Consider the following 17,825-nt stretch of genomic DNA (forward strand, 5'->3'; position numbering starts at 1 on the left):
CACAACTGCATACTGCATATATTTATTTCATGACAATCCTTCCTTGAACTCCTGCTCTGAATGATTCTGGGGACCCAGTGGTCTGCCCTCCCGGGCCACACAGGCTAGCAGGGCAAGGGTGTTTGTGATGAAAGCCAGTGATTGCGTGAATGCGTGTGTGTGATTGACAGTGTTGTTGGAATTGTGGGACACTATGAGTGTTACTGTGTGTGCAGGAGTCCGTGGCCCTGGCTGTGTGACTGTTTCACTGTCAATGACTGTCAACCTGTGAGTGAGAGACTGTGGCTGTCTGGGTGTGACGGTGGGACTGTATGGGTGTGATTAAATGTGTGACTGTGAGTAAGAGCTTGTGAGGTTCTATGACTGTGCCTTTTCATGGCTCAGCCTATGGGATTGTGTGTGACACTGCATGTTTGATTGAGTGACTGAGGCTGTGGGAATGAGTGGCAGTTGGGGGTGGGTACCTGTGGGTGGGACAGCATGAGAGATTGTACACACTTGGTGCAGGGGTCCTCAGGACGATAAAGACCATTCAGTAACTGCCCTCACTCATGACCTTGACTACTGCCCCCTGCTCGGCTCTCTGCCCCAGAGCTCCCCACTTCCGTTCCCTGTCCCGCCTTGGCCCCGCCCCCTCCCACCACCCTGGGCTGCCAGTGTCTGTCACCTCTCCCAGAGCCCAGACGAGGCAGTGGAACAGCAGTGGCAGGGGGCTGCAGGAGCAAGTGACCAGGAGCAGGACTGGGGACAGGTGAGGGCTCCCCAATCCCAGCCCATTCTCCCTGCCCTCCTTGACGCCTCAAGTCTCTGGCACTCTCCCTCTCTGCTTCTCTGCCCCGCCTTTGTCTCTCTGTCTCTGTGCCCACCACAGTCTCTGCTCATCTCTGTCTCTTGATGTCTCTGTCTGCGTGTCTCCATCTCTGGTTAGCTGCTAGATAACTTCTCTTTCCCCCGCTCTGTCTCCCTCCACGTCCCTGCCTCCTCTTTGTCTCCTAGCCCACATTTGTATCTGTTTCTGCGTTTGTTGTTTTCTGGTCTCTGGCTGGGGGTCTCATTCTGTCCCTCCGTCTCTGCGCCTCTCAGTCTTTATATTTCTGTCTCTTGTGTCTGTGACGTCGTTGTCTGTCTTTCTGGGGCTGGACCTGAGATCCTCTCTGCTTCCCTCTTTCTCTACGTGGGGCCGGGGGGCGCGGGTGAGTGGCTGTTGGGCGTTAGATAGATGGATTTCCAGGCATCTGCACACCTAACCCCGGATCCGTCGCTTCTCTAGTCCCTCAGTATTTGGATGCTGGAAAAGGGTTGTTCCACTTACTCTGGGCTTTATCTACCCCCAGCGGGGAAAGTTTTATAAGGTTGGGTTCCTATCTGTGCTAGAAAACCCTTTGGGCTTGGAGAGTGGGAGATCGGATGGGCGTTTCAAGTTCTCCACCAGGCTATGGGAACTCAGATGGGCGTTTCAAGTACCCCACTAGGGGTTACTGAAAACCTTCCAGTTTTTCAGTTCCCCATAGAAAAGGGGGCTAGGCTGACGGTTTCTACTCTCTCCTCTCCAAGGCGGTCCCCCGGTTCCCAGGAGTCTGTAGGTCCAGACTCGCAGTGACACTGACACTTCCGCCCAGCGTAGCTCTAGGGCAACCGCCCGCTCAGCAAACACCCTCCTTCCACCTTTGCTGCCCCAGCAACAGTCAGGGGCGGCCGGGGAATCACTTAAGGGGCCCCGCCCACCACCGGAGTCCCATCCACTCCTGTGCCTCTCCCTCCCCGCAGATCATCACGCCTGGGAGTTGGGGGAGCGGGTGTGCTGCCTCGGAGTCCGCGTGTGTGAATCCTTGAGGCGGGGTGACGCTGGGGTTGGAGTCGGAGGGCAGAGGTGCTGACCCTGCCCTGGGACCCTCCGGGCCTGATCGCTCCTACACGGACCAGACCCTTCGCCGCCCTCACGATGACTACCTCTCCGATCCTGCAGTTGTTGTTGCGGCTCTCACTGTGGGGGCTGCTGCTCCGGAGGGCGGAGGTGAGGACGCGAGGAGCCAGAGGAGCTCCAGGCTTGGAGGGAGGTATGGGGACGGTTTTAGGGCTTCCCTCGTCCGGGCGCGGTCGCTCACGCCTGTAATCCCAGCACTTTGGGAAGCCGAGGCGAGTGAATCACCTGAGGTCAGGAGTTCGAGACCAGCCTGGCCAACATGGTGAAATTGCCTCTCTACTAAAAAAATACAAAAATTAGCCGGGTGTGGTGGTGGCCGCCTGTAATCCCAGCTACTCGGGAGGCTGAGGCAGGTGAATCACTTGAGCCCGGGAGGCAGAGGTTGCAGTGAACCGAGATCGTGCCACCACACTCCAACTTGGGTGACAGAGTGAGACCCTGTCTCAGGAAGAAAAGAAAAAAGGCTTCCCTTAGCGCAAAGAGAGTTTCAAGACTGTCCCGCTTGCCCAGATTCAAGTTGTTGGGTGGTATTTTGTTTGTTTGTTTTCTTTTTTTGAGACGGAGTTTCAGTCTGTCACCGAGGCTGGGATGCAGTGGCATGATCTCGGCTCACTACAACCTCCGTCTCCCGGGTTCAAGCGATTCTCCCACCTCAGCCTCTCAAGTAGCTAGGATTACACGCGCACTCCACCACGCCCGGCTAATTTTTGGATTTTTAGTAGAGACGGGGGTTTCACCGTGTTGGCCAGGCTGGTCTCGAACTCCTGGCCTCAAGTGACCCACCCTCCTCGGCCTCTCAAAGTGCTAGGATTGCAGGCCTGAGCCACTGCGCCCGGGCCCAGATTCAAGTTTTGATTATTGTTTCCACTCCCTTTTTTCCCCCAACAAATGCTCCTGATAATTTCCAGCCACCCCCTCCCCAATTTTCTTGAAGGTTTTCCGTCTCCCATAGCAACTCCATGGGGTGGCTTCCAGGCACCCCACCCCAAAACTTGGAACTGGTTTCCAAGCCACCAAAGACTCCCGAGCAAAACGCGATAGCCCCTTGAAGTCTCTCTGGGGCGCTTCTGGCCCACATGGAACTAGCAGCCTGGGAGCGGGGGTCAGTCTGGAGGGTCCTCCCTTCTTTCTTTTCCTAGACAGGCTCTGAAGGGCAGACGGCGGGGGAGCTGTACCAGCGCTGGGAACGGTACCGCAGGGAGTGCCAGGAGACCTTGGCAACTGCGGAACCGCCTTCAGGTGTGACCAGGAGGGCTGGGGACGCTGAGAGGGGTGGGCTTGGAGTGGGCTGGGGTGGGCCTCGGGCAGACGGGCAGCCGCGGAACCGCCTTCAGGTGTGACCAGGAGGGCTGAGGCTGAGAGGGGTGGACTTGGGGTGGGCCTCGGGCTGACGGGCGGAGAAGAAATCTCGGGGCGATGTGGGCTGGAGAGGCCCGGGGGCTGACCTGAGCGTGGTGGGAACTGGGGCAGGACCACAGTTCCTTCGGAAGGCCTGAGAAGAAGCTCGAAATGGGTGGAGCCTTGGACAAGGCCAGCACATAAATAAACCTTGAAGGGGGCGGGGTTTGGGATGGAGACTGACGGGCCCCTCCAGGTGGGACGATCTGGGGAGGGGACTTGTTTGGTGGGAGGAGCCCAGAGTGGGACAGGGAGGAGGGGCGGAGCTTGAGGCTGGTGGGAGGAGCTTGTGGCCCAGCCGGGACGGAAAGCCTTCCGAGTGGGCGGGGCTAGAGCCAGGCTTGGTGTGGCCGGCGGAGAAGCACTGGCCCACTGCGCGGTAGGTCCACTGGGCACCTGGCCCTCATGCCCTCTCCCAGGCCTCGCCTGTAACGGGTCCTTCGATATGTACGTCTGCTGGGACTATGCTGCACCCAACGCCACTGCCCGTGCGTCCTGCCCCTGGTACCTGCCCTGGCACCACCACGGTGAGGTGTTCCCTGGGCCCAGAGCCCTCCTCAGACACAAACAGCTGCTAACCCTTGCCCCCGGAATCCTACATCCGAGTCCCGCAGCTCACCTGCACCCCTCTCCTGCTCTTTGCCCCCTACTCCTTTCCAGCAGGCTGGGTTTCTCCTGTCTGTCCAACCCTGACTCTCTCACATAATGCAGCTTCTCTGTCTCCATATCTCTTTCTATTTCTATTTATTTATTTGGAGACGAAGTCTCGCTCTGTCGCCCAGGTTGGAGTGCAGTGGGATGAACTCGGCTCACGGCAACTTCCGCCTCCCGGGTTCAAGCGGTTCTCCAGCCTCAGACTCCCGAGAAGCCGGGATTACAGGCCTGCGCCACCACACCCGGCTATTTTTTTTTTTTTTTTGGTGGGGGGGATTTTTAGTAGAGACGGGGTTTCACCATGTTGGCCAGGCTGGTCTCGAACTCCTGACCTCAAGTGATCTGCCGGGGTTGGCTTCCCAAAGTTCTGGGATTACAGGTGTCAGCCACCACGCCCGGCCACCACAGCGTTCTTATTTTGTCTCCTTTTCCTGAGTCGGTCAGTCTCTGGGCATCTTAGCCTAACTGGTTATGTCACCTCAGACAGTTTATTTATTTAACCTATTTTTTTTCTTTTTTCTTTTTTCTTTTTTTTTTTTTTGAGACAGAGTCTCACTCTGTTGCTCAGGCTGGAGTGCAGTGGTGCGATCTCGGCTCCCTGCAAGCTCCACCTCCCGGGTTCACGCCATTCTCCTGCCTCAGCCTCCCAAGTAGCTGGGACTACAGGCCCCACCACCATGCCCTGCTAATTTTTTGTATTTTTTTAGTAGAGACAGGGTTTCACCGTGGTCTCGATCTCCTGACCTCGTGATCCGCCCACCTCAGCCTCCCAAAGTGCTGGGATTACAGGCGTGAGCCACCGCGCCCGGCCCCTATTTTTTTTCTTTTTGAGACAGAGTCTGGGTCTGTCACCCGTGTGGTGGCGGCATCATAGTTCACTGCAGCCTCAAAACTCCTGGGTTCATGCGATCCTTCTGCCTCAGCCTCCCAAATAGCAGGGCCTACAGGCACATGCTAACACACCCAGCTAATTTTTTTTTTTAATTGGCAGTGGCGGAGTCTTGCCATGTTACCCAGGCTGGTCTTAAACTCCTGGCCTCAAGGGATCCTCTCACCTCAGTCTCCCAAAGCGCTGGGAGTACAGGCCTATTTAACTTTTGTTGTTTTTGTTGTTTTGTTGTTGTTGTTGAGATGGAGTCTGGCTTTGTTGCAAGGCTGGAATGCAGTGGTGTGATCTCGGCTCACTGTAACCTCACCTTCCAGGTTCAAGCAATCTCCTGCCTCAGCCTCCCAAGTAGCTGGGATTATAGACGGGTGCCACCACGCCCAGCTAATTTTTGTATTTTTAGTAGAGACAGGGTTTCACCATGTTGGCCAGGATGGTCTCGATCTCTTGACCTCCTGATCTGCCCACCGCAGACTCCCAAAGTGCTGGGATTACAGGCGTGAGCCACCGTGCCCGGCCTTAACTTTTTGTATGTCAATTTTCCCATATGTAAAACTAGGTTAAGCATATTACCAATTCCATGGGCTTGTATGAATATTAAATTAATACATATAACATGCCATATAAGGGTTTATCATCATCATCATCATGGTCACTTCAGCTCTCTCCCTCTCTGTTATTGTCTCACGGTTTGTCTTTCTGTATTTATCTCTTTCTCTGTGTGCCTTCATTCCCTCTCTTCTTTCCCCACAGTGGCTGCAGGTTTCGTCCTCCGCCAGTGTGGCAGTGATGGCCAATGGGGACTTTGGAGAGACCACACACAATGTGAGAACCCAGAGAAGAATGAGGCCTTTCTGGTAAGAAGAGGTGAGGGCTTCAGGTTAGGAGTCCAGGGAGAGAAGGAAAGGCAGTAGATTCAGGCAGGGCCTGAAATCCCTTGGACTGTTCAGAGCTCTGCGTTGTGAGAGAAGCTCAACTCCGACTTGCTTCAAAGAGCGAGAGAGAAAGATGTATTGGCTTCTGTGATGGAAAAGAATAAGATGGCTGGGTGCTATGGCTCATGCCTGTAATCCCAGCACTTTGGGAGGCCAAGGAGGGTGGATCACTTGAGGTCAGGAGTTTGCAACCAGCCTGGCCAACATGGCAAAACCCCGTGTCTACTAAAAATACAAAAATTAGCCGGGCGTGGTTGTGTGCACCTATAATCCCAGCTACTCAGGGGGCTGAGACATGAGAATTGCTTGAACCCAGGAGGAAGAGGTTGCAGTGAGCCAAGATCGTGCCACTGTACTCCAACCTGGGTGACAGAGCGAGACTCCATCTCAAAAAAATAAATAATTAAATACAAGAATGCTCTAGTTGGGCTGAGCTCAGTGGCTCATGCCTGTAATTCCAACACTTTGAGAAGATGATTGCTTGAGCGCAGGATTTTGAGACCAGCCTGGGTTAAATGGTGAAACTCCATCTCTACAAAAAATACAAAACTTTGGCCGGGAGCAGTGGCTCATGCCTGTAATCCCAGCACTTTGGGAGGCCGAGGTGGGCGGATCACGAGGTCAAGAGATTGAGACCATTCTGGCCAATATGGTGAAACCCCGTCTCTATTAAAAATACAAAAATTAGGCCGGGCGCGGTGGCTCAAGCCTGTAATCCCAGCACTTTGGGAGACTGAGACGGGCGGATCACGAGGTCAGGAGATCGAGACCATCCTGGCTAACACGGTGAAACCCCGTCTCTACTAAAAAATACAAAAAAAAAAAAAATTAGCTGGGCATGGTGGCAGGCGCCTGTAGTCCCAGCTGCTCGGGAGGCTGAGGCAGGAGAATGGCGTGAACCTGGGAGGCAGAGCTTGCAGTGAGCCGAGATCCGGCCACTGCACTCCAGCCTGGGCGACAGAGCAAGACTCCGTCTCAAAAAAAAAAAAACAAAAAACAAAAATTAGCTGGGCATGTTGGTGCGCACCTGTAGTCTCAGCTACTCTGGAGTCTGGGGCGGGAGGATCGCTTAAGCCCTGGAGGGCAAGGCTGCAAGGAACCATGATCCTGCCAGAGTACTCCAGGACAACAAAGCAAGACTATATCTCAAAAAAAAAAAAAAATTCTCTGGTTGGCTGGTCACATGCCTCATGCCCTGGAGCTGAAGGGTGGAGTCGGCCCTTCTCAAATAAGGGTAAGCTGTTCCCCAAGAGAAAATAGGGTATTTGGGCAGAAACATAGAGTAGAGGTCCTTCCAGTCTCTCTCTGGGCCTGGGGCCTCGAGCCAAGCCTTGTTCCCTTCCCCTTCTCACCCCCACTAGGACCAAAGGCTCATCTTGGAGCGGTTGCAGGTCATGTACACCGTCGGCTACTCCCTGTCTCTCGCCACACTGCTGCTAGCCCTGCTCATCTTGAGTTTGTTCAGGTGGGACCTTAACCCTGAGTGGTGGCGGCAGAGATGTGAGCTCGGCTTCAGTTTGTCCAGTAAGATGGGGTGGTCTGATTCCACCAGCTCCAACCATCCACTGGTGGTTCTATGGGGAGCAGTGGGGGTGGTTAAAGGAGCTCTGTGTGGTGGCTGATGCCTGTAATCCCAGCTCTTTGGGAGGCCAAGGCAGGAGGATCACTTGAGTCCAGGAGTTTGAAATCTGGCTGGGCAACATAGTGAAACCTTGTCTCTGCGAAAAATAAAAAATTAGCTAGGCATGCTGGTGGTGCACCTGTGGTCCCAGCTATAGTGGGGCGCTGAGACAGGAGGATTGCTTGAGCTCGGGAGGTTGAGGCTGCAGTGAGCCCTGATTGTGCCACTGCATTCTAGCCTGGGTGACAGAGTGAGACCCTGGTTTAAAAAAAAAAAAAAATAGAGCTTTGTGTGGCTGAGGACAGCTCTCCAGGGGTCCCCAAACTGCCTTCCACATTCCCTAGGCGACTACATTGCACTAGAAACTATATCCACATCAACCTGTTCACGTCTTTCACGCTGCGAGCGGTGGCGATTCTCAGCCGAGACCGTCTACTACCTCGACCTGGCCCCTACCTTGGGGACCAGGCCCCTGTGCTGTGGAACCAGGTGGGCATCCTCCTTCCGTTCCTCCAAATGGGAATCTTGCTTCTCTGGTGGGACCAGGAAGTTCTCAGTGCATTTCCTATCTCCTACACTCTCACAGTTTATCTGAGCTGGGAGGGTCCCTCTCCAAATGTGTCTTGGGGTGGGGGATCAAGACACATTTGGAGAGGGAACCTCCCAACTCGGCCTCCGCCTTCATTGAACTCTCCCAGCCTATCACTCCCATATTGGAATTTTCCATTCCTCTCCCTCATTATCTCACCCATCATTGAACTTTTTCACCAATGAGAGAATCCACCTGCTGGAGGTGAGGCATGGCAGGATACAAGAAAGTAACTGGGGACTGGGATGTGGTAGGTGCCAGTTTGTTACTAGGAGAAAGGGTGGGAGAGACTAGAGGCTGGGAGTAGACGTGGTGAGAACTATCTGGTCGAAAGTTGGACCATACCAATTGTTAAGAAGCCATAGTGGACGGGCGCGGTGGCTCACGCCTGTAATCCCAGCACTTTGGGAGGCCGAGGCAGGTGGATCACCTGAGGTTGGGAGTTCAAGACCAGCCTGACCAACATGGAGAAACCGTGTCTCTACTAAAAATACAAAATTAGCCAGGGTGGTGGCACATGCCTGTAATCGCAGCTACTTGGGAGGCTGAGGCAGGAGAATCACTTGAACCTGGGAGGCAGAGGTTGCGGTGAGCCGAGATCGCGCCATTGCACTCCAGCCTGGGCAAAAAGAGCGAAACTCTGTCTCAAAAAAAAAAAAAAGAAGAAGCCATAGCACACACCCTGGCACAGTGGCTTATGTCTGTAATCCCAGCACTTTGGGAGGCCGAGGCGGGCAGATCAGGAGGTCAGGAGTTCAAGATCAGCCTGGTCAATATGGTGAAACCCTGTCTCTACTAAAAATACAAAAATTAGCCGGGCGTGGTGGTGGGCACCTGTAGTCTCAGCTACTCAGGAGGCTGAGGCAGAAGAATCACTTGAACCTGGGAGCCGGTAGGTTACAGTGAGCTGAGATTGCGCCACTGCACTCCAGCCTGGGTGACAGAGCCAGAGTCCATCGCCAAAAAAAATTTTTTAAAAAGCCATAGCATGGCCCAGCAGTGGCTCACGCCTGTAATCCCAGCACTTTGGGAGGCTGAGGTGGGCGGATAGCTTTCTGCCCAGGAGTTCAAGACCAGCCTGGGTAACATAGCAAAACCCCATCTCTACAAAAACATACAAAAATTAGCCAGACATAGTGGCCCGCACCTGTACTTCCAGCTCCTTGGGAGGCTGAGATGGTAGGATCACTTGAGTCCAGGAGGTTGAGGCTGCAGTGAGTTGTGCTGCTGGGACATCGCCAGTGCAATCCAGTGAAAGACTGAGACCCTGTCTCAAAAAAAAAAAAAAATTGAGGGTTCAGACACAGTGGCTCATGCCTGTAATTCCAGCACTTTGGGAGGACGAGGCAGGCAGGTCACAAGGTCAGGAGTTTAAGACCAGCCTGACCAACATAGTGAAACCCCACCTCTGCTAAAAATACAAAAATTAGCTGGGCATGGGGTGCTTGCCTGTAGTCCCAGCTACTCGGGAAGCTGAGGCAGGAGAATCACTTGAACCCGGGAGGCAGAGATTGCAGTGAGCTGAGATTGTGCCATTGCACCCCAGCCTGGGCGACAGAGCAAGGCTCCATCTTAAAAAAAAAAAAAAAAAAAAAAAAAAGACCAGGCGCGGTGGCTCAAGCCTGTAATCCCAGCACTTTGGGAGGCCGAGACGGGCGGATCACGAGGTCAGGAGATCGAGACCATTCTGGCTAACATGGTGAAACCCCGTCTCTACTAAAAAATACAAAAAACTAGCTGGGCGAGGTGGTGGGCGCCTGTAGTCCCAGCTACATGGGAGGCTGAGGCAAGAGAATGGCGTAAACCTGGGAGGCGGAGCTTGCAGTGAGCTGAGATCCGGCCACTGCACTCCAGTCTGGGTGACAAAGCGAGACTCCGTCTCAAAAAAAAAAAAAAAAAAAAAAAACAGAGGAAGCCATAGGGCAGGAGAGTCCATAATGTGGGTACTGGCAGGAGAGTTCAGTTCTTAGAAGGAGCTGGGGTGACCAGTGACAGAGGTCACATTTTGGGGATCTAGGGGAACTGATGGCAATGCTGGAAGATACCACTTTTGTTTTGTTTTTTGTTTGTTTTGTTTTGTTTTTTGAGACGGAGTCTCAAAAAAGAAGCGAATTCTTTTTTTTTTTTTTTTTTTTTGAGACAGAGTCTCCTTCTGTGGCCCAGGCTGGAGTGCAGTGGCGCAATGTGGGCTCACCACAACCTCCGCCTCCTGGGTTCAAGCGATTCTCCTGCTTCAGCTTCCCAAGTAGCTGGGATTACAGGCGCCCGCCACCATGTCCGACTAATTTTTGTATTTTTAGTAGAGATGGGGTTTTACCACGTTGGCCAGGCTGATCTCCAACTCCTGACTTCAGGTGATCCGCCCACCTCGGCCTCCGAAAGTGCTGGGATTACAAGGCGTGAGCCACCGTGCCCAACCAGATACCAATTGTTAAGGGGTTCAGAGTGGGAGAGTCCATATAGGGAAAGGGAATAGGGTGAGAGAAACCAATCACAGATACCATTCACTGAGGACACAGAGTGGAAGAACCTTTGATGGCAAGAGATGGGGTGGAAGGGCGATCAAGGTTGGGGGAGGTTCGGAGACACCCAGGCAGCGTTGACTACCTCTCTAACGGTCTGGCCACTCCCTAGGCCCTCGCTGCCTGCCGCACGGCCCAGATCGTGACCCAGTACTGCGTGGGTGCCAACTACACGTGGCTGCTGGTGGAGGGCGTCTACTTGCACAGTCTCCTGGTGCTCGTGGGAGGCTCCGAGGAGGGCCACTTCCGCTACTACCTGCTCCTCGGCTGGGGTGAGCCCCGATCCCGTCCCCCGCCCAACCCAGCGCGCCTCTCCTGGGCTCCCCCAACTGCCCTGCTGGTTGGCCTCTGGGGGTCTCCTCCCGTCTCTAGGCTTCTGCCTCCCCCACCCCGACAGAGGAATTCCGCGGGTCTTGGGCCTGGCGGGGCCCGTGAGCGCGCTGACAGCTGCGGCGGGGTGGGGGGGCGGGGTCGGGGTCTGCACAGGGGCCCCCGCGCTTTTCGTCATTCCCTGGGTGATCGTCAGGTACCTGTACGAGAACACGCAGTGAGTTGCAGGGTCTGGGGCGGGGCGTGGGAGGTGGGCGGGGCTTTGAGGGACGTCGGCGGGTTGTGATGGAAACGTGGGCAGGGTCGGAAGGCTATTCGGTGCTGGGGGTACGTGGGCGGGATCCAAAGGAATGGGGAGCTAGGAAAGGTTGTGTTCGAGGGTAACCGGCAAGGGGAGGGAGTGGGGCCTGGATCGTAATGGGCGGGACCTTAGGGAATGGGCGGGACCTTAGAGAATGTGTGTAGTCTCAAGTGCGGTGGGCGGGGCCTAGAGAGCAAATGAACTTGGTGACCGGTGAGTCTAGAGTTTTTCTCTCTCTTATTAGCTCTACTCCGCCTTCCTCAGGTGCTGGGAGCGCAACGAAGTCAAGGCCATTTGGTGGATTATACGGACCCCCATCCTCATGACCATCTTGGTAGGATCGGTCCCGCCTCCACCAGGCCGTCCTCAGGGATTTCCCATTCCGGGAAGTGGGGTGCCACCTCCTCCTCCCCCTCCAGAATGGGATCGCGGCTGGCTCAGCCCTTATCTCTCCCCACAGATTAATTTCCTCATTTTCATCCGCATTCTTGGCATTCTCCTGTCCAAGCTGAGGACACGGCAAATGCGCTGCCGGGATTACCGGCTGAGGTGAGGGCATGCGGTGGGGACCGAGGGGAAGGGGCCGGGTGTGAGATGGGGAACCAGGGCTGAGATGGGGAAACAGGGCTGCGGGATCACTGCTGCCCTCTCTCCCCAGGCTGGCTCGCTCCACGCTGACGCTGGTGCCCCTGCTGGGTGTCCACGAGGTGGTGTTTGCTCCCGTGACCGAGGAACAGGCCCGGGGCGCCCTGCGCTTCGCCAAGCTCGGCTTTGAGATCTTCCTCAGCTCCTTCCAGGTGCTCAGGCAGGGTGCAGGAGCTCCATCCTTCCACCCAGGGCCTCCTCCCCAGAGGGGCACGAGAGCTGCAGTCGTTCTCTGGTGCAGCCACTGAATGGGGTGTGAAGATGAGATTTAGTTCGTTCATTCATTCATTCTTTTTTTTTTTTTTGAGACGCAGTCTCGCTCTGTCGCCCAGGCTGGAGTACAGTGGCGCGATCTCAGTTCACTGCAGCCTCTGACTCCCAGGTTCAAGGGATTCTCTTCCTCAGCCTCCAGAGTAGATGGGATTACAGGAATGTGCCACCACAGCTGGCTAATTTTGTATTTTTAGTAGAGACGGGGTTTCACCATGTTGGCCAGGCTGGTCTCCAACTCCTAACCTCAGGTAATCCACTCGCCTCGGCCTCCCAAAGTGCTGGGATTATAGGTGAGCCATGGCGCCCAGCCCGTTCATTCATTCAATACAAAATACTGAGATAGGACTGTCCTGGGCTACGGGGAGCAGCAGGGACCGGGACAGGAGATTGGCAGCCCCAGCAGTCCTGCCTGCTAGTGAAGAGTGAGGGCTTTGGGGCTGGACACAGCTGGGGCCAAATTCAGGTTCTGTCACTTTCTAGCTGTTTGCCAGCTGTGTGGCCTTCACCTCAGGGTTGAGGGTAGGGAGAGGTAAGTGAAGTGCCAACGTGCAGAATCTAAGGAAAGATTCATTCCAAAATTGAAAGCCCACTCTACACTTGCTTGATTCACCTGAGTCCCCAACCTGCTTCACCTCATTCGGCCTCAGTTTTCTCATCTCTAAAGTGGGGACAATACCAGCCTCACTGGACAAGACTGTTCATTCATTAAATTCAGCAAAAAATTACTGAGCATGTATATATACTAAGCACTTCTCCAGGCTTATCATAGGGATATAGCCAAGAACCAAATGGTCCCTATCCTCTGGTGGGAAAGACACACTAAACGCACTATAGAAGTAAGGCATTTAGCTGGGTGTGGTGGCTCACACCTGTAATCCCAGCTTTTTGGGAGGCCAAGGCAGGCGGATCACCTGAGGTCGGGAGTTCCAGACCAGCCTGACCAATATGGTGAAATCCCGTCTCTACTAAAAAAATACTAAAATTAGCCAGGTGTGGTGGCAGCCGCCTGTAATCCCAGCTACTCAGGAGGCTGAGGTGGGAGAATCGCTTGAACCCAGAGGGTGGAGGTTGCAGAGCGCCAAGATTGTGCCACTGCACTCCAACCTGGCCACAGAGGGAGACCATGTCTCAACAAACAAACAAACAAAAAAGAAGTAAAGCATATAGAATGTCAGATGGTGAGATGTGCCTAGAGGGAGAATGAAGCAAGAAAAGAGATGTCCACTGAGGGATGGGGTTACTGTTTTATTTATTTTTATTTTTTTAGAGATGAGGTCTCCTCTGTTGCCCAGGCTGGAGTGCACGGGTGTGATCCTAGCTCACTGCAGCCTTGGACTCCTGGGCCGAAGTAATCCTCCTGCCTCAGCCTCCTGAGTAGCTGGGAGCTCAGGAGCAAGCCATCACACCTGACTTTTTTTTTTTTTTTTTTTTTTTTGAGATAGAGTTTCACTCTTGTCGCCCAGGCTGGAGTGCAATGGCACGATCTCGGCTCATTGCAACCTTCGCATCCCAGATTCAAGCGATTCTCTTGCCTCAGCCTCCCAAGTAGCTGGGATTTTAGGGGTGTGCCACCATGCCCAGCTAATTTTTTTTTTTTTTTTTTTTTTTTTGGAGACAGAGTTTTGTTCTGTCGCCCAGGCTGGAGTACAGTGGTGCGATCTCAGGTAACTGCAAGCTCCACCTCCTGGGTTCAACCAATTCTCTGACTCAGCCTCCTGAGTAGCTGGGATTACAGGCACCTGCCACAACTCTTGGCTAATTTTTGTATTTTTAGTAGAGATGGGATTTCACCATCTTGGCCAGGCTGATCTTGAACTCCTGACCTCATGATCCACCCGCCTCAGCCTCCTGAAGTGCTAGAATTACAGGTGTTAGCCACCTCGCCCAACCAATTTTGTATTTTTGGTAGAGATGGGGTTTCTCCATGTTGGTCAGGCTGGTCTCAAACTCCCGACTTCAGGTGATCCATCTGCCTCAGCCTCCCAAAGTGCTGGGATTACATGCTTGAGCCACTGCACCCAGCTGTTTTCTTTCTTTTTTTTTTTTTTGATATACCGTCTCACTCTGTCACCCAGGCTGGAGTGCAGTGGTGCGATCTCAGATCACTGGAAGCTCTGCCTCCTGGGTTCACGCAATTCAGCCTCCTGAGTAGCTGGGATTATAGGTGTGCACCACCACACTCGGCTAACCTTTGTATTTTTAGTAGAGTTGGGGTTTTACTGTGTTGCCCAGGCTGGTCTCGAACTCCTGCCCTCAACTGACTTCCCACCTCGGTCTCCCAAAATGCTGGAATTACAGGCATGAGCCACCACGCCTGGCCAAATTTTTGTGTTTTTTGTACAGATGGGGTCTTGCTATATTCCTCTGGCTTGTCTTGAGCTCCTGGGCTCAAGTGATCCTCCCACTTTGGCTTCCCAAAATGCTGGGATTACAGGTGTGAGCCACCATGCCTGGCCAGGTTGCTGTTTTAGGTGGGGACAAGGGAAAGCATTTCTGAGGAGACATTGGAACAGAGACCTGAAGAACATGAGGGGACAAGCCAGGCAGGTATTTGGGGAAAATGTTTCAGGCAGGGAAATACCAAGGACAAGATCCCTGAGGCAGGAGCGTAGCTGGCGACAGGGAGGAAGACCAGGGTGCCTGAAGCATGGGAGCCAGTAGAGAGGCTGTGAGGAGATGAGGACAGAGAGGTGAGGGGCCTCGGGGGGCCAGGTGAGGACTTCGACTTTTCCTCTGCTTGAAGCAGGGTCCATGGGAGGGCTCTCAGCAGAAGGATTTGGTCTGAGTGAGATTTTTTTTTTTTTTCTTTGAGACTGGAGTCTCGCTCTGTTGCCCAGGCTGCAGTGGCGCGATCTAGGCTCACTGCAAGCTCCGCCTCCCGGGTTTACCTATACCATTCTCCTGCCTCAGCCTCCTGCCTAAGTAGCTGGGACTACAGGCAACCGCCACCACACCCGGCTAATTTTTTTTATTTTTAGTAGAGACAGGTTTTCACTGTGTTGGCCAGGATGGTCTTGATCTCCTGACCTCGTGATCCACCCGCCTTGGCCTCCCAAAGTGCTGGGATTACAGGTGTGAGCCACCATGCCTGGCCGAGACTCCCATTTCTACCAAAAATGAAAAATTAGTGGCCAGGTGCAGTGGCTCATGTTTGTAATCTCAGCACTTTGGGAGGCCAAGGCAGGCGGATCACCTTAGGTCAGGAGTTCAGGACCAGCCTGACCAACATGGAGAAACCCTGTCTCTACTAAAAATACAAAAATTATCCAGGCTAGGTGGGACATGCCTGTAATTTCAGCTACTCAGGAGGCTGAGGCAGGAACATCGCTTGAACCCGGGAGGCAGAGGTTGCCCTGAGCTGAGACTGCACCACTGCACTCCAGCCTGTGCAACAAAACAAGAACCTGTATTTAAAAAAAAAAAAAATGTTAACTTGGTGTGGTGCATGCCTGTAGTCTTAGCCACTCTGGAGGCTGAATTGGGAGAATCCCTCTAGCTCAGGGGTTGAGGTTGCAGTGAACCATGATCACTCCACTGCACTCCAGCGACAGAGCCAGACCCTGTCTCAAAAAAACAAAAACAGGCTGGGCGTGTTGGCTCACGCCTGTAATCCCAGCACTTTGGGAGACTGAGGCGGGTGTATTGCCTGAGCTCAGGAGTTCGAGACCAGCCTGGGCAACATGGCAAAAATTCTGTCTCTACTAAAAATACAAAAAATTAGCCAGGCGTGGTGGCACGTGCCTATAATCCCAGGTACTCAGGAGGCTAATTCAGGAGAATCTCTTGAACCAGGGAGGCCGATGTTGCAATGAGCTGAGATCACATCACTGCACTCCAGGCTGGGCGACAGAGCAAGACTCTGTCTCTCTGTCTCCAAAAAAAAAAGAAAAAGAAAAAGAAAAACAGCAACACAATCAGCCTAAATTCTCACAACTACCACTATATTACTGCTCCATTTTCCAGATGAAGAAACTGAGCGGTTAAGCAGCTTGCCCAAATGGGAAATAAAGTGGAGAGGTGGTTTTTGAGTCCAGGGAGCCCACCTCCAAGGTCCACAGTTCTTAACCCCCAGCCAGCAGTGCTCAGCTAACCTTCTGGGGCTAACAGTGGGATTGGTGTGGGGGAAGCCAGGAACCAGTGAAAAGATGACCCTAATAGTTTAGGACAAAGGTGGCGGTAGCTGAGGTGTTTCAGGGCCTGGCAAAAGGCCAGAGAACAATTACATAGGCTGGGCGTGGTGGCTCATCCTGTAATCCCAGCACTTTGTAATCCCAGCTGAGGAGGGTGGATCACCGGAGGTCAGGTGTTGGAGACCAGCCTGGACAACAGGGTGAAACCCCGTCTCTACCAAAAATACAAAAATTAGCCGGGTGTGGTGTAGGGCGCCTGTAATCCCAGCTACTCAGGAGGCTGAAGCAGGAGAATCGCTTGAATCCGGGAGGTGGAGGTTGCAGTTTGCCGAGATCGCGCCACTGCACTCCAGCCTGGGCAACAAGAGCGAGATTCCGACTCTTTAAAAAAAAAAAAAAAAAAACAGGAAGGGGGGCGCGGAGGCGGTTACAGTCCTGTCCCCACCAGCGTTGTAACCCCCGCGCCTCCTCTGGCAGGGCTTGCTGGTCAGCCTCCTCTACTGCTTCATCAACAAGGAGGTAGGAAGAGCCCCGGCTGCCGCCCCCGCCCTCTGGCGGCAGCGCCGGGTACGGCGCAGCCTCTGAGCGCCATCGTGTCGCAGGTGCAGTCGGAGATCCGCCGTGGCTGGCACCACTGCCGCCTGCGTCGCAGCCTGGGCGAGGAGCAGCGCCAGCTCCCGGAGCGCGCCTTCCGGGCCCTGCCCTCCAGCTCCGGCCCCGGCGAGGTCCCCACCGGCCGCGGCTTGTCCTCGGGGACCCTCCCAGGGCCTGGGAATGAGGCCAGACGGGTGTTGGAAAGTTACTGCTAGGGGGCGGGATCCGTGTGTCTGTTCAGTTAGAATGGATTTATTGAGTGCCTACTGCGTGCCAGGCCCAGTATGGAGGACGCTGGGGAAATGGTGAAGGAAACAGAAAAAAGGTCCCTCCTGGAGATGACAACTGAGTGGGGAAAACAGACCGTGAACACAAAACATTAAGTTCCACACACGCTATGGAATGGTTATGAAGGGAAGTGAGAAGGGGGCCTAGGGTGGTCAGGGAGGTGTCTCCAAGGAGGTGACATTTAAGCCATCCCTGAAAGAGGTGAAGGAGATCATTTTGGGGAGAACTGGAGAACAGGATTCTAGGCGGGAGCGATAGCATAGGCAAAGGCCCATGGGCAGGAAGGCGCTCAGCCTTGGCTGGAGTAGAATTAAGTCAGAGCCAACAGGTGGGGAGAGAGAGAGAAGTGGGCAGGGGCACACAAGTTGGGATTTCATTTCAGGTGCTTTGGAGATTCTTAAGAGTGTCTCTTGGGGGTAATAATTTTATTTTTTTAAAAATGAGACAGGATCTCACTGTTACCCAGGTTGGTCTTGAACTCCTGGGCTCAAGTAATCCTCCCACCACGGGTCTCCCAAAGTGCTGGGATTACAGGCATGAGCCACTGCGCCTGGCCTTTTTTTTTTTTAAAAGGAGTCTCACTCTGTCGCCCAGGCAGGAGTGCAGTGGTGCAATTTTGGCTCACTGCAGCCTCCATCTCCTGGGTTCAAGCCTCCCAAGTATCTGGGATTACAGGCACCTGCCACCATGCCCGGCTAATTTTTGTATTTTCAGTAGAAAGGGGGTTTCCCCACG

The 17,825-nt window shown here is 53.9% G+C and overlaps 1 protein-coding gene across 1 annotated transcript; it reads left to right on the forward strand.

Annotated features, from left to right (window-relative positions):
* The first annotated feature begins 1,795 nt into the window (after positions 1 to 1,795).
* On the forward strand, positions 1,796 to 17,567 carry GIPR (gastric inhibitory polypeptide receptor). Its single transcript, XM_033229273.1, has 13 exons — positions 1,796 to 2,014; positions 3,064 to 3,163; positions 3,742 to 3,849; positions 5,616 to 5,719; positions 7,159 to 7,262; positions 7,763 to 7,907; positions 10,642 to 10,801; positions 11,016 to 11,076; positions 11,425 to 11,494; positions 11,621 to 11,709; positions 11,819 to 11,957; positions 16,686 to 16,727; positions 16,811 to 17,567. Exons 1-13 carry the CDS (start codon positions 1,943 to 1,945, stop codon positions 17,015 to 17,017), a joined length of 1,401 nt encoding a protein of 466 aa, XP_033085164.1. The 5' UTR covers positions 1,796 to 1,942; the 3' UTR covers positions 17,018 to 17,567.
* Positions 17,568 to 17,825: the final 258 nt, after the last annotated feature.

The sequence above is a fragment of the Trachypithecus francoisi genome, unplaced genomic scaffold (genome assembly GCF_009764315.1).
Source record: "Trachypithecus francoisi isolate TF-2019V2 unplaced genomic scaffold, Tfra_2.0 Lachesis_group12, whole genome shotgun sequence".
NCBI classification, from domain to species: Eukaryota; Metazoa; Chordata; class Mammalia; order Primates; family Cercopithecidae; genus Trachypithecus; species Trachypithecus francoisi.

What these genes read in the sequence shown, in the direction of transcription:
- GIPR (XM_033229273.1), top strand. Translation starts at nt 1,943, where the DNA reads ATGACTACCTCTCCGATCCTGCAGTTGTTGTTGCGGCTCTCACTGTGG. An exon ending in AGAAGAATGAGGCCTTTCTG is followed by an intron (nt 5,720 to 7,158) that starts GTAAGAAGAGGT and finishes CACCCCCACTAG; the next exon opens with GACCAAAGGCTCATCTTGGA. An exon ending in CCCCTGTGCTGTGGAACCAG is followed by an intron (nt 7,908 to 10,641) that starts GTGGGCATCCTC and finishes GCCACTCCCTAG; the next exon opens with GCCCTCGCTGCCTGCCGCAC.